This window comes from Lutjanus erythropterus, chromosome 8 (assembly GCF_056507025.1).
Source record: "Lutjanus erythropterus isolate fLutEry1 chromosome 8, fLutEry1.hap2, whole genome shotgun sequence".
NCBI lineage: Eukaryota > Metazoa > Chordata > Actinopteri > Lutjaniformes > Lutjanidae > Lutjanus > Lutjanus erythropterus.
In genome coordinates, this window is record NC_139324.1 from 36,990,879 (window position 1) to 37,005,163 (window position 14,285).

At 37.4% G+C, this 14,285-nt stretch overlaps 1 protein-coding gene across 1 annotated transcript in view; it reads left to right on the forward strand.

The window, feature by feature from the left end:
* The window catches only part of asic4a (acid-sensing (proton-gated) ion channel family member 4a), a 134,088-nt gene that overhangs the window by 111,385 nt on the left and 8,418 nt on the right, over window positions 1–14,285 (forward strand). Inside the window, exons 5-6 of the mRNA XM_084725427.1 lie at window positions 7,577–7,630; window positions 11,981–12,134. Of these exons, the coding sequence (XP_084581553.1) occupies window positions 7,577–7,630; window positions 11,981–12,134 (208 nt within the window). The remainder of the gene's footprint in view (window positions 1–7,576; window positions 7,631–11,980; window positions 12,135–14,285) is intronic.

The following is a 14,285-nucleotide window of genomic DNA, read 5'->3' on the forward strand; positions in this document are numbered from 1 at the left end:
ATTTATGTGCGGGTGGAAAATAGAAACACACAAACACATATCCTTTTTATGTTTGTGGCTACAGACGTAACAATGAACACTGTGGCTCTATAACAGTGTTAGTGTCATACTTGATTCATGAGTGTCTGAGACGTCTACAACATCAATATGATCAATACTTTCCCAAGTGCAAAATCCAATATGGCTGCCTTCACGTAGTAACTCAAGTTTTTGGCTGGAAAAAAACTGCTAATTTTGAGAATGTTACTTTAAGAATAACAGTTATTGTTACTAATGTTTCAATATGAATATTTACTGTACAGAAGCAACCTAAAGCTACTTAATATTTTGTACCTTATCTTATAAATCGTAAAAATTGTGTTGAAACTGTCTGCATCAAATATGATACAGAAGATATATAAGATATTTTTTTCTGTGAATCAGTAATTATCTCTTAAATTTCATGATGCAGTCTGCCGTATGCCTCCCGCGATAAATTAAAGATTGAAAGGTCATCTTAAAATTAATTTAGAGTTAGAAATTTAGATTTAATCTGTTTTGTTTTACACAGAAAATGTACACCAACAAGATGGCTGTAACAATCAGTGTATTATCCTAAGCAAGTAAAACGAAAAAAGAATGCAAATTAAAAATTAGAAATTCTGGCAGTAACAAATTCATAATATTGATTATAAACAATATGACAAGGGGAGAAAACAAAAGACAGACAAGGGGGAACAGAATAAATAAAAATAAGTAAATAAAATAATGATAGATATTTAAATAAAGTAGCATGTAGAGGAGTGAGCCAGTATCTGTTTTTTTATGTATGCGACCTGCTCTCAGTGTAATTACTTGAATGCTATTGTATGTTATATTGATCAGTTCAGATGATATTGATTATACTGTTTTTGCCTTGGCAAAGCAAGCAATGACTATTTTTTGGGGTTTCTAGAATAACAATTACTTTGATAAATACATTTCAGAAATGTCCAGTTAACACTTAAATTAAAAACAAATAGAGTTTTCGGGAATTTTTTTTGACACGTCAAGCCTGACAGTGCCAGTGATGAGAAGGACGGTTGTTTTAAGTAACCTGGGCCTCGTTTTCCAGAGCCTCCTTAGGACTGTGTGCATCATAAGATGTACATTAAGCTCACGGGCTCTTTAGCTCAGGTATACCTTAGAAACCTTCGCAGGATGCTAAGGTACGTCAAAACTGGGAAACGTGGCCCAGGTATGTTTTGTTTCCCCACTAGTGAACCGATTCATGAACAAATCTTTTGGTACCCCCGCAGCTTTGTAAATATCATAGATCCAAGATGAAACTAACAGAAAGGCAGGACTGGTGTTTTCAAGAGAGCCCCGAGCTCCCACCGAGCTTTGGAACTATCACCCTGACTTTCTGCAATATGAACTTTTTGCAGGGGTCGCAAACACCAGTCTGATTATTCTGGGAGGTCACAACACAAAAAAAAAAGTTGAGAACCGGTGAACTAAACAGCCACTCAGCCCCTGCAGTCCTTCTGCTACTAGGGGATGGAGAGGAAGGGTTGCAGGTTAGCGAAGGTGGGGGGGCGCATTTTTGGTCATTTTGCAACTTGAAAGTCATGAAACAGTAAACATACAGTAGCATAACTCACACAAGTATAAAATACTCCAGCAGAGGTGTTATTTTCAAGTCTGTTTTTAAAAATTGTTCGGCCTAGCGCGACTGAAAAAACAGTCAGCTCAGTATTTGCATGATATGACTGTAGATGACCCATTGTGCAAAACATGTCATCGTTTCTGGCTCACTTGAATAATTCCAGCACGGATATAATTTGGGCTGCCACACGCCTGACCTTGATGCTTGACATCTGGAGTGGGATGCTCTTCAGCAGTGCTGGCAGCTCTCTGGCCACTGACTCTTCAGACTGCATGAAAGTCTCAATGAATTGTAGATCCACTTGCTCAGACATTTCAGCCGTTTGGGAATCAATCTGCCGTGCTCCTGAGGCCCTCATTAATCATTTTGATTATTAAGTATTATTGGTCCTGGTTGTTCTTGTGTTTAGCTTCCTGGTAGATTGTTTGCAGGGAGCTCTTTCATATTAACTTAGCATTGATTCACACTATGACAGACTGCCTCCAACGCACACAAGATTTTCATGTGACATTTCATGAATCATATGCAGTCTTTGCTCTTATTTATAATCTTAGGACTAATTTAAACTAGAAAAAAATGGGGCAAAGTCAGAGGTGGAAAGAGCTGAAAATCTGAAATATTACTGATGAAAATATTACTCAACTACACGTTGATCTAAGACTGTTACTTTAAAGTACAAAGTCTTCTTCTTATAACCTACTAATACTCTGAGTATTAGTTACTTTTTTACAGTTGGTGTAATATCAGTAATCAATTCAAATCATAGGCCTACTCCAAACTGATGATATTCTTCATACTGATACCAATGCATACTAATGCATAGTACAAGTACAATTACAGACTTGAAGAAATACTCATAAACGTACCCAAAATATTACTCAGTTGCAGTTGTTTGAGTTGTTGTAATTAGCTACCTCCATCCCTGGTACAGTGTAGTGTAACTAACAATGTACACGGAATATAAACACAACATTTTTGTTTTCTACTCTCGTTTTTCACAAGTTGAAGTAAAAAAAAATATTAGACTTCTTCAATACATGCAAAAGGTTTATTTTTCTTTCAAGCATTGTTAACAAATGTGTAAAATCTGTCAGCGAGCACTTCTCTTTTGCCAAGATAATCCATCCACAGGTGACAGGTGGATGGATTAGAGATGCTGATTAAACCGCATGATTATTTCACAGGCGTGTCTTGGACTGGTCACAGTAAAAGGCTCCTCTAAACTTTCAATTTTATCTTGAAAAAAAGATGCTGATTTCACACGGGGCTACATCACGCTGCGCAATTAATCAAAATATTATCAAAATCGCAACATGGCAAAGAGCAACATTCAAATCACAGATGCTGCAATTTTTTGATAAAGGAAGTTTAGACTCCAACAAATGTCACATCATCATTTTCTTTAATCATTCTTTTTGGGAAAATGATCATTTCTGCTAACTGTGAATCATATCACAATCACAATATTTGTCAAAAATAATCGTAATATGATTTTTCTTGCCATATTGTGCAGCCCCAGAGCTACAGATCCCACGTTTTCCTCCCAGGAGGTGAAAATCAAGGTGACCTGCGCTACTCTGCCTATGAGTGGCTAGTGCTCGTTGCCTTCACTGGTTGGGTTGGCTTGATTTAGACATGAGGAGTGATTGGTTAGGGTTTGTGTAAGAATATCAGGGTAAGACAATCAAAGGCAGAATAGAGCAGGTCATGCCTATTTAGAGCGGCTTTTTATTGTGACCAGTCCAAGACACCCGTGCAAGAATGATTCTGTTTAATCAGTGGACTGGTAGCTCAGTTGGTGGCACATTCATCCTCTGCAGTGACCATAGATTTGACTCCAGCTCGTGGCCCTTTGCTGCATGTTGTTCACTTTATATTTTTGTTGAGCGTATTATAGTGTTTAATACCTGTAAAACGTTTGTATGACCAGTAAATATTAGCACACAAGATAACAGAAATCAGGACAAGTATTTCCAAATCTAACTTGAATTCACGCTGAAATAAACACAGAAAAAAATGTTTTTAGTAACTTAAGGAAGACTAAATTAATCCAGCAGTGACACATAAAAATATTTCAAGGATAAATCTATTGTTGAGTTACGATGAGTGCAGAATGATAAGCAGACCCAGAGGAGACCTGACACATACTTGTTGTGTGTCAGTGCGCTCGTCACTGCAGTCCCACCATTTACGCAGTTTCCCTGCTCAGCTCGGGGATATGTTGTAGATGTGAGTCCGACAAACACAAAGTAAGATGCTTGGACGTGCTCAGCGTGTGCGTCATCACGGCCCGGGTGCATGAAGTCGAAGAGATGAGTCACTGAATGCAATGTCTGATAAGTGGGCATGTTTGAGGTGGTCACATTTAAAGGTAAGGTAGGAATGTATGCTGGAATTCATTTACATATAAGTGCAGCTGACATTTGCAGCCTTATTCAGCGTGATTGAAAATATAGGAAAATCAAGTGATGTGAATTAACACCACAGTAAGAGAAACAAAACAAGTTTTAATAGTGATTTAACCCCACAGAGCAATTTACATGTCAGTCACACGTTTTTAAACTTCTATTAGCAGGCTGTAACGGCCGGACAAAAAGTGGTGGTCTGATCCGTGGAGAGAAATCCCGGCTAATCATTTGATCTGGACAGGCTGTGAAGCGGACACGTTTCTAATCAGCTTGTGTGCTCCGCAGGGTGACACTGCCTACCTCACTACAAGATCGTGATTGTGTTGCAATAAACCCATGAGCTCATGATTTTGAAAAAAAACAAAACAAAACTGGCAAACTCCCATATGAAACTGGTGACTGCTTGGATATTTTCTCACACACCTGCAAAACCGTCTCGTACCGAGGGTGTCAGATCCAATCCTGTTAAAGGAAAAGGTTGAACAATACATTACTAAGACATATCAGGCTGTACTGTGTCAGATTAGACAAAACTAGAAATAATATTTTCTTTATTAGCCATTATTAGACTCTTCTTTAGACTTTATGATTAGATAGAGACACATTACAACAGAACTATACAATAAAGTGAATTATTTCCCAGTGTTACGTTCTTAGAATTAGAATTTGTATTAAAGACACATTAAACAGAATTGTACTGTAAACTAAAGTGTATTATTTCCAAGTAAAGACCAAAATTATAGCGGTAGAGGAATATTTTGTCTGTGGGTGACTGCATAGACTTACTGTAGGAAGATGTGATATTTGATTTCACTTTAGTTTACGGTGCAGTTCTGCTGTAATGGGTCTAATACAGGTTTTAATACTATCTAATAAAGAACATATTCTTTTTCTCTAATTTAATACAAATTACAGCTGGTTACGTCTTATCAGTGTACTGTAAAATAAAGCGCAATCAAAAAAAAAATATCCGTCTCACCAGTCAGCTGTCTGGAGAAACTGCACTTCTTCCATAAAAAGTTTTTATTGTAACGGTTTTTCAGATGAATGAGACACGTACAAAAATGGATCACAGAGGGAAAGTTTGGCGTTAATAGATAGTAAGGGCCGTTCACGGAGCAGAAGTGGTGAGAGCAAAGCAGAACCACTTTGCTTTCCATGATGATGTATCACATCAGATATGATATTTATTATATCAGATATAATGAATGTGGAAGCTTTTCCAGGCCATTTGCCCGGTCCGGCTTAGTGAAGGGCTTCTAGGTGGCGGGAAGCTCGCATTAGTTCATTGCACTTATCAATGGCCGATAAAATTTATTGTCGCATATTAAGTTGAAGCTGAAATTTCTTTCACAAGGTTCCAGAGAGTAATTGGTTGAAAAGCTCGCCAAGGGTGCGTGAGGCCAACTTGTGAACTGGAAATCTTTTCACAGCCTCCATGTGACAACAAAGTACTGTATCAATGAAATGTAGGAGCGCCGTGCCTCACACAATTTACTGTATCAGTTCTTCTCTCCTGCAGCCCTCTGCGGCCACAGCAGCTGCAGTTTGCTGCAGTTTTATTCACAATAATAGTTTGCTTCTGAGAGAACAGCACCCATTTCTCTCTCATAATCACTTACATAATCCAGCAACCGTTTACAGTCTACTTAACATGCCAGAAAATTGTCATCAGCATGTGTTTACATAATCCCACATTTTTTTACAGTCTGCTGCCTCTGGTTCTTAAGTCTTATGAACTACTTTTATAGTCTTTTTATAGTTTCTGTGTTATGTTTCTTATTGTTTATGTATTTATGTTGTAGATTATGTCTGTGGTGGTATATTTATACATCTGTGTTTGTTAGCAGGACGTCACAAAAACAACTTCACAGATTCCTAAAATTTGGTTGAACAAACGATTCGGATTTTTGAGGTGGCTTTTATATTTTTTGCTCATGACTTCTGAACTGAGAGGCGTAGAAGCAAAACTGTGTTTTCCTGGATTATTTGGTTCAAGATGAATATTTCAGTGTTTCGGCCTATTTCTATATTTGGATGACCACCCTAAAAAAAAAAAAGCTTTTAAGTTGTTCTTCTTCTTAATATGTGGACAGCATACAGAAACACTGCACAGCTCTTTCCTCCACACGCACAAGTTCTAAAAATAAAATACACAAGATGATAAAAAAAGTTTGAAAGTGTGAGCAGACTCACTCCTCAGATCATCAGAAACTATCTCACTCTGTATCAATTAACGTTTCTTAGTACTGAAGAGCGCAGTGGCCCTGAGAGCTTAAAGCACTGCAACTTAGGAAACATGAAAAGAGACAAAAAACACAAGGAAATTAAGAAATTATCAGAAAACATCTTCACCAAAACACAACCAAGTACAGAAATGTGCTGTAAGTAGCACAGGCGGCAGTGGAAAATGTGTCAAGGGGAAATTAAAAATCAAATCAAATCAAATTTTATTTATATACATACATATTTATGTACATCATGTACACGGACATTAAGTAACTTTACATTAATATGGTAACGTTAAAAAGTCAGCTTTAGATGAGCTTTTCAGCTGACTCGAGGAGTTTAAGCATTAGCATTAGCTTACATTAGCCAGCTACACTTGAAGATGAAATCTTTAGCGAAAGTCGTCATTTGGTCGATAAAATCCACAGTTATTGGTCAGAAATGAGAAGCTGCTTTTGTTTACCTCTGTGGAATGAAAAACCTAGCGTTTAAACAATAGACCCCCATTTTTGATGTAATATCTACACCGCTGTGGCAACTTCATATGTGCTGTACGAGAATGGAAATCTTGACAGGCGTAGTAACAGTAACTAAGAAGGGCGGGGCTTAGCAAAGAATCATTTGAAGAGTGAAAACCAAAACAGTCTCAAAGTAAGGTTTTGTTCATCAGGCTGTGTTAGTCATCCTCAGCGCTCCTCAATATAAATTAGTTTGTTCTACATTTTAATTGACTTCTTCAGCCAATTCAAATATACTGATCAAAAGGGAACCACGTTAAAAAATATCTTTATACAACCTTGTGTCTTTGTGTTCGGTTGCGTTTGCAGTAGCATTTTTGTAAAAGCCAAGTCACGTGTTGTTTTCTTACTTTTGGTGTGTTTTATCTCTGTGGGTGTGTTTTCATGAGTTGCAGTGCGTTGAACTCTCAGGGCCACCGAAGAAACACGAAACCTGTGAACATTTCGCAGACAGACAGACAGACACACCTCTGCCAATTAATTGCGCCGCTGATGAATACTGCCCATTAATGGCCCGGGCAATATGTTTGTCTGCGAGGAAGTAACTCATTGATTGTTTTTTAAAGACTCTCCAAATATGCCTCACGGGCGAAGCCAGCATGCTCCATTTCTCAGCGCAATCAGGGACAGACGTCCAAGATGGGCCCGGGCGCCGTGGATGGAAGTCATCCTCTGTGTGCCTGCCTTCATTTGGAGATGAATAATAAGCTGTGGAGTGTTGTTTGCCGCAGACACGGGTCACTGATCATTTTGTTTCTGATTGATCAGACTCATTTTCTCTTTCTCCTCTCCAGGAACTGCAGATATCTGCCCTCCCAGTAAAATCAACTGTGTTGACAAAGCGCTCGGTAAGAAACAATCCTCCTTCATTTCTTTTCTCATTACAATAGGTCCCCCCAAAGGGAAATGGAAACACAATCAGTAAATATGATAAGGATTTTTTTTTTCTGTTATACAAATACCTGGAGGTAGACTTGATATTTTGAAATGACTTTTCCTCATTGTGATTTAGTCACTTTAGAGCTCGATGGCTGTGCTGCCTCCATTGTTGAACTGTTAATATTAAACCGACGCTCCAGTCCTCCATATCTGCACCCACCCTCCTCCTTCCCCACACCTCCACCCTCATGCAGCTTCGACTCCGACCTCACTCTCCTCCGGCAGACACCGTAACTGAACAAAGGTGCTTTGGTTTCAAAGGCATTATGGCTGCAGTAAAAAAGACATTTTTTTTATGATCATGGCAGACACATAAGTACAATTATCATTTCTCTGCCAAATAAGCCAGAAATTTAATTACGTCTCTCCTTTGCTCAATTCAAACCCTATTCACAATATGCTTGAATGAAATCTTAGATATATCTTACAAGAATGGAGCATATTCATGTGGGTCATATTCCTGAATCAAATAGCGTGAATAAATTCACGGTGCATGAAAGGTAATAAATTAGAATATAATTTATATATTTATATCGCAAAGGTGTTTTGTTCGCATATCAGACAAAGAATATATGCCACCGTGGTCCTGCATGCATGGAACCTGATTTTTAGAGTTCTAAAATACATAAATCATCAAATTATAATTAGTGCTTTTAGTGCTCCCTCTGTCTGATTTGTTCTGGACTGAATGCATTTAGAATTTGAAAAGAGAGATTAGGAAAAGCTATTTACTCTGCTGTGTACACAGTGTTGTCTTAGAGTTGGGGCTGTGAATGTGTGTTTGTTAATGTGTGAACAATTCATCTATTGCCTGTATTTTACTTTGGTGTAAATCTAGATTTGTTTTGCTCAGTGGTGCTTATTGTATTTATTCTCAAAACAAATATGATAACTGAATTACTGTAAACACCTTTGTTACAGTTGTTTTCTCTTATGGTTGGACTCACACATCATTTTGTTGATATATCCAGAATGATGATGGTTGATTGATATGATGTGATCTATTTCTAATAGATAGGTTTGAAATGAAGCGAATGAATCAATCAATGCAAATGACATCACATTCTTTGTAATTAGTTAATCCATCACGTCACAAAAAAATGTAACCTACTCTGAATTCTTTTGGATTACTTTAAAATCAAGCACTGAAAATGTTGCACCTTATATTAAAAAACAAAAATTAGATGAAGCCACTTTGTTGCAAATAAAATGCATTTTTTCATAGAGGTTTTTTTTTTGCTTCTAGAGCACCTCAGTCAATATTATTGGCCTGATATTGGCCTGGCGCAGCTATTTCACACTGCATCTGTATCAACGTATATGTTGTACAATATTTCTCTTAATACAGATTGGAATCAAATATACACAACATGCTGCCTATCAAACTAAATAATAAAAATAAAACACAATCTGCATTTGTTCTCTTGTTCTCTGATACTGACATACACACTGTAACCATGCTAAAATGAAAATATCAGATGACTCAGTTAATTATATCTAGAAACATACAAGCAAAACTTTACTGTCTCAGTGCCCTGATGTCATTTGGGATTTTATATATGTATTGGAAAACAGATCAAAAAATATGATCAATTAATCTATTACAATGTAATTGTAATGTAATTACACATTTTTGAAATGTAATCTGGGCTGATTATAGTTATTATTTTTTTGTAATCTGATCATTCAGTCTTGATTACATGTAATCCCTTATAATCCAACACGGCTAACAAGGCAGAGATCAGTGCTGGAGATGTCCATCAAACCTGACGTGATGCCACCTGACCTTCTGTGGTACATTTTACCCATTAAATGATAATGCTGTGATCAAAGGGTTCATCCTCAGTACAACTGGGAGAAACACTAACTACTAGTAATTTTCTGTGCGTGAATGTGATGTAATTTCATGATGTTAAGTGCAGAAAATCTGCTACTTCTCTCTCTCTCTAAAAAAAAACATTTTATCCTTCAAAAACCCTCTTAAAACTGAAAAATCCACATGGACATCAGCACAATTGCACTCATTTTTCTACTTAGGACATGGCCACTTAATAAAGGAAACTGGGTATTTTAACAATCATGAGAATTACCAGCTAACATAATGTGTTCCATAAGTACTGTTGCTATGGTTACCAGCAGTCTAACAACATGCATAGAGTCCTTCAGTTTTAATGGACACCTCCAGTGGTGTAAGGTAGCTACGATGGGCCCCAGTGCACACTGGATGCAGTGTGTAGCTGCAGACACACACACTGAACTGCTGCATCCGTACCAGGAGGAGTTTAGTCAGTTTGCTCAGCTTGTCAGTCTTGACAGAGAGTGCAACTAAACTAACTACCGTTAAAGTATCATCCTGTCAAAAGATCAAATAGAGAGTTGACACTGGACGGCATCAGTGTAACAGCCAGTAATCATCATTGCATGTCTGCATATGACAAAAAATTAGATACTAATTCTGCATAAATTACAACAATATAAATAAACTATAAAAAATTAAATTAAATGAATAATTTGTTAATGTCGTACCTGCCCAGAGACTCTGGATGAAAATAAACATTTAGCTACATCTCTACATACTGCGTCTGATTTATTAAGAAGTTTTAGAGTTTATGTTTATTATATGTGGTACCTGTCAAAAAAATTATAAACCAACAAAATAAATACTTTTGATACTTGGCTACTGACTGTTTACCCTCCCAACAAGAAAACCATGATGGGGCTGGGTTTGCCTCTTTAAAGGCATACATCGCAAATGGCACCATTATTAAATTAAAGGGATAGTTCACCCCAAAATTAAAATTCAGTCATTATCTACTCATCCTCATGCTGATTGAAGGTCGGGTTTAGTTTTTTAGTCCACAAAACACGGCTGGAGTTTCACAGGAAAACAGTGTTGCAGAATCTCACAAACAATGGAAGTAAATGGTGACCAGTTTTTAAACGTAAAAAAACAACAGAATAAAAACATAAAATACCTCTGTACTGCTCATCTGGTGTAATTCGAGTCTCCTAAAGCCCCAACATGCTGTTTGCACACCGTCACAACACACACACACCCAGTTCAGACGGTGTGCATGTGAACATGACTCCAAGCTAAAGGATCTACAGCGAAGATTCAGGATAAAAACATGGTGTGAATGACGTCCTTCAAGTCAGCTTGGCATGTCGGGGCTTTAGGAGACTTGGATTACGCCAGACGACTAGTATGTAGGCATTTTATGTTTTTATTCTGTTGTTTTTTATGTTTAAAAACTGGTCACCATTCACTTCCATTGTTTGGGAGATTCTGCAACACTGTTTTCATGTGAAACTCCAGCAGTGTTTTGTGGACTAGAAAACTATACCCGACCTTCAACCTGGCATGAGGGTGAGTAGATAATGACTGATTTTCATTTCTGGGTGAACTAACCCTTTAATGCGAGCTCTTCTTTGAACACAGGCACATTTCTGAATCACCTGCCCTCTCTCTCTCTCCACCCCCTCAATCTGCCCCAGTGCAATTGCTCTGTCTATAATTACATCCCTGGACACCTTTCAAGCAATCGGAAACATATAATTTATGTGGTCATAGTTTTAAATATATTAACAGACAACGTACAAGCTGCACAGATCAATATTTTTATTGTAATGATGGATCAAATTATAATGTTCAGTGTGGAGGAGGTTGCTTATAATAAGAAACCCACAGATCACCTGACTCAACGCTTCTCAACTCTACCATCTTTTGGCTAATTGGTTCACTGCTTTTATCAGCCTCGTTTCCAGCCGTAGCAGGCAGCTGATTCCTGCAAAGAAGCCACTGAACGCTGCCTGCTCAGAATCAAACTGCACACAGGCAAAGTTAGCGACTAGTCTGTGAACATATTGGAGCATTTAGCGGCTAAAGAGCCCGGTATTTTTCTCAGGGGTGCGCGGAGACCAAAACTGAGCTAAAAGCACAGTTAATATTGAGCTTACATTCACAAGGTGGTCAGCCTTCACTTACATTCACTCCAGCTGCTGTACCTCCTGGATAAGTTAGTCATAACAAGTTTATATGGTGATGACATGTAAATGTTGTGCTTAGAGTTTGTTCTGTTGTCACCAAGTTGTCAAAAAACACTCTTATTCTTATAGAACACACACACTATCCTTCACACTTGATGCTGATTGTTTTTGCCTCTAGATTCTGTGTGTCGTTTGTTTCTCTGGTAGAGCGACTGCCAACAAATCAGTACAGAAACTGTTTCCGTTGAACAGCTGTTTTCATTGTATTGCAGCACAGCAACAGAAGAACAGTGGGGATACCTGTCCATGTGAGACACCCTGTAATCTCACCCGCTACGGTAAAGAGCTCTCCATGGTCAAAATCCCCAGCAAGGGCTCTGCTCGCTATCTCTCCAGGAAATACGACAAGTCGGAGGACTACATCAGGTACGACAGGAACCTTCAACCAGACTGAACTCATGTATGAGCAGTCATGTGGTTCTCAATAAAAAGGGCCATAAACTTTGACCTCCAGTCTGGGATCACTACCAGACAACCATAAATACAAACAAAAATCAATTACATTTTCATACATGCAATCATTTTTTTATTTTGTCTTTTGGCACCATGAGGTCATTAAATATGTATGATGTTTAAATTAGAATATATTATTATATTTATTATATTTATTATGCAATCATGAGATGTTGTACTGCTTCTAGGGTTCATCTTGGTCTGTCTGAAGGTCTCTCAAACACAAAACAAAGTCTCTTGACAACTGTAAATCAGACTGCCACGACAATTTAGAGATACTCCATTAAACGTACAGAATCAGAGGATTATTTCATGTAGTTTTAATTACCTTATGACCTGTCTAGCACTACCAGTAAGTCAAAATTTCCCTTTGAAAAAACTCTTGATAACAAGAAGTCTTCAGATTGAATTTGTGTTTGATTTTCAGACTGATGATAATGTTTCAGGTGTAAGTTCACTGAAATGCCTCTTCTGATATTCTTGCCAAAATTCAGTGCATACGTCTACATTATATAGCAGCTCTCAAACATAGCGTGCAACTCAAAATGCTTTACAGTGTGGCATTAAAAACAACAACATGGGGAAAAAAACAAGACAAAAATATATAAATTCATAACGATACATAAAATCAGAGTGAAAAATTAAAAACAGCTATGTGGCATTAAAAAAGACACAAAAGAGAATTACAAAAAATTAATTCTTAGAAATATAAGATTTAATGAAAAGGCAGAGAAATGCAGGTAGTAAAAATGTTCCTACAAGTGATTTCTATATGAAACTCCACTGAAAAATTAATTAATATACTTCATGTTATATCATGTTTGTTTGAATGAGTAATACTGCTGAAATATCCCCAGGTTGGTCAGTATTGTAGGTCAAATGAGTTCAGTTCTCCTTATATTTGTCAGGAGGTCATACTTGCTGCAGGTCTCCCTGGACAGATGTGAGAAAAACTGAAAATTTGAGATAACACATGATGTAATTGGATATTATATTTTACCATACAACAGATACTGAGTTAGTATTGCCCTGGACATGATGCACATCATCACCAACAATCATATTTTTCTTAAGTTTTGTATTTATTTGATATCAGTTAAATGTCAAAGTCAAAATATCACCTAGTGTTATATCTGTGCACCATTTTCCACCCCATATGCTTCAATGACAAAGAATGATGATATTCCAAAGATTTGGTCATATTCTAGCCAAATACTGAGGCCACATATTTTAATATGAGTCATGATAGTGTAGTCAGATGTTTTATGTATGAGGCCATGAGGACATGCTCCAGATTCTTGAAGGATTTAAGAAAGATATCTCTGGATTCTGGGGTATTTTGTGCCGTTCATGTCTTTTCCTCCAGCACCACCAAAATTACTACTTGAACAAAAAAAAATTACACGCTCAAATGATTGTGGAATTAAATGAATGATAATGATGATGATCCTGAGAGGATAAAACCGTTCAGTTTTGTAAACTTCTGTGGCCCTGCCAAAATGTCAAATTTGCAGACTAAATATCTCCTGTGTAGCTGGTAGGCTGATTGCCAGGAAATGGGAATAAACCAGTCTGACTTTACAGGTCCTGTGGTCTTTCCTGTGGTGCCACCTCCAGTAACAAAAAAAAAAAAAAAAAACACTATCAGAGCTCAGAGAGCAGCAGAATCATCATGAGGAATCAACACTGAGCGTGAAATTTTAAATAGCAGTGACAAAATAATCTTAACACCTGTATGTGCATTTCACTCCATGGTTTACCCCTAAACAAATAACAACAATAAATCCTGGGAAAATACACACCACGCAAATGTGAAGATTTATTCATTATGAAGGATCTGTCACAGGTGTTGTACTGAAGGTTGCAGGTACCACACGGATTCCTCATTTTTTAAATTAAATTCTCGCATTCTTAATATTTTCTAAATCAACAAACTGCAGGTTGTTCAGTTTATACACCGTTATTTCAAAAACCTGCTGCCTTCTGTCTTTAATGTTTGCTTTAGCATATTTAGCGCCAAACACAAAACCAGGCCAGAAGCAGTCATCAGTTTCAGTCTTTATT